The sequence below is a fragment of the Procambarus clarkii genome, chromosome 75 (genome assembly GCF_040958095.1).
Source record: "Procambarus clarkii isolate CNS0578487 chromosome 75, FALCON_Pclarkii_2.0, whole genome shotgun sequence".
Classification (NCBI taxonomy): Eukaryota; Metazoa; Arthropoda; class Malacostraca; order Decapoda; family Cambaridae; genus Procambarus; species Procambarus clarkii.
The window spans coordinates 9,302,161-9,304,337 of NC_091224.1; the positions used below are offsets into that span (position 1 = coordinate 9,302,161).

General features: G+C 51.9%; 1 protein-coding gene across 1 annotated transcript; it reads right to left on the reverse strand.

The window, feature by feature from the left end:
- Nucleotides 1-996: 996 nt before the first annotated feature.
- LOC138356988 (putative uncharacterized protein ENSP00000383309) lies at nucleotides 997-1,737 on the reverse strand. The gene has a single exon (XM_069313519.1). The coding sequence runs from the start codon at nucleotides 1,735-1,737 to the stop codon at nucleotides 997-999; it is 741 nt and encodes a 246-aa protein (XP_069169620.1).
- Between the last annotated feature and the right edge of the window lie 440 nt (nucleotides 1,738-2,177).

A 2,177-nucleotide genomic window follows, 5' to 3' on the forward strand; every position in this document is an offset into this window, starting at 1 on the left:
AGCTCTCCAAATATACTCAGTATAAAAGATTCGAAAGAAATATTAAAGAATACACTCGTGGAAAATACTGGAGGGCCAGGTCCCACGTCATCACAGTAAAATAACAACATAATAGAGTGAACGATATGGAAGAAAATGTAGAATAGAACCAGTGAAGAGCTCATTTCTTACAGTGGCTGAAGGTGTTTTTGTTTGTATTAGTTATTCCGGGAGTTCCTGGCTCTATTGGGCGTTGTCGGCGGTGGTGACGCTCTTGGATGTTGTCTGTGACACTTTTGAGTGTTGTCGGTGGTGGTGAAGCTCTTGGATGTTGTCTGTGACGCTCTTGAGTGTTGTCGGTGGTGGTGAAGCTCTTGGATGTTGTCTGTGACGCTCTTGAGTGTTATCTGTGACGCTCTTGGGTGTTGTCGGTGGTGGTGAAGCTCTTGGGTGTTGTCTGTGACGCTCTTGGGTGTTATCTGTGACGCTCTTGGGTGTTGTCGGTGGTGGTGACGCTCTTGGATGTTGTCTGTGACGCTTTTGGGTGTTGTGGGGGCGGTGACGCTCTTGGGTGTTGTCTGTGACGCTCTTGGGTGTTGTCGGTGGTGGTGAAGCTCTTGGGTGTTGTCTGTGACGCTCTTGAGTGTTATCTGTGACGCTCTTGGGCGTTGTCGGTGGTGGTGACGCTCTTGGATGTTGTCTGTGACGCTCTTGGGTGTTGTGGGGGCGGTGACGCTCTTGGGTGTTGTCTGTGACGCTCTTGGGTGTTGTCGGTGGTGGTGACGCTCCTGGGTGTTATCTGTGACGCTCTTGGGTGTTGTCGGTGGTAGTGACGCTCTTGGGTGTTGTCTGTGACGCTCTTGGGTGTTGTCTGTGACGCTCTTGGGTGTTGTCTGTGACGCTCTTGGGTGTTGTTGGTTATAGTGAGGATCTTGGGAGTTGACGGTGATGGTGACGCTCTTGGGTGTTGTCGGTGGTGGTGACGCTCTTGGGTGTTATCTGTGACGCTCTTAGGTGTTACTGGTGATGATGACACTCTTGGGTGTTGTCGGTGATGGTGACGCTCTTGGGTGGTGATGGTGACGCTCTTGGGAGTTGTCGGTGATGGTGACGCTCTTGGGAGTTGTCGGTGATGGTGACGCTCTTGGGTGTGGTCGGTGATGATGACGCTCTTGGGTGTTGTCTGTGACGCTCTTGGAAGTTGTCAGTGAAGGTGACGCGCTTAGGAGTTTTCGGTGGTAGTGACGCTCTTAGGTGTTGTCTGTGACGCTCTTGGGAGTTGTCGGTGGTGGTAACATTCTTGGGTGTTGTCTGTGACGCTCTTGGGTGTTGTTGGTGATGGTGAGGCTCTTGGGTGTTTTCTATGACGCTCTTGGGAGTTGTCGGTGATGATGACGCTCTTGGGAGTTGTCGGTGATGATGACGCTCTTGGGTGTTGTCTGTGACGCTCTTGGGTGTTGTTGGTGATGGTGAGGCTCTTGGGAGTTGACGGTGATGGTGACGCTCTTGGGTGTTTTCTATGACGCTCTTGGGAGTTGTCGGTGATGATGACGCTCTTGGGAGTTGACGGTGATGGTGACGCTCTTGGGTGTTGTCTGTGACGCTCTTGGGTGTTGTCGGTAGTGGTGACTCTCTTAGGTGTTGTCTGTGACGCTCTTGGATGTTATCTGTGATGCTCTTGCGTGTTGTTGGTGGTGGTGACGCTCTTGAGAGTTGTCGGTGATGGTGACGCTCTTGGGTGTTGTCTGTGACGCTCATGGGTGTTGTCTGTGACGCTCTTGGATGTTATCTGTGATGCTCTTGCGTGTTATTGGTGGTGGTGACGCTCTTGAGAGTTGTCGGTGATGGTTACATTCTTGGGTGTTGTCTGTGACGCTCTTGGGTGTTGTCGGTAGTGGTGACGCTCTTAGGTTTTGTCTGTGACGCTCATGGTAGTTGTCGATGATGGTGACGCTCTTGGGTGTTGTCGGTGATGGTGACGCTTTTGAGTGTTGTTGGTGATAGTGATGCTCTTGGGTGTTGTCGGTGATGGTGACGCTCTTGGGTGTTGTCGGAGGAAGTGACGCTCTTGGGAGTTATTGGTGGTGACGCTCTTGGATGTTGTCGGTGGTGGTGACGCTCTTGGGTGTTGTCGGTGATGGTGACGCTCTTGGATGTTGTCTGTGACGCTCTTGGGTGTTCTTGGTGATGGTGACGCT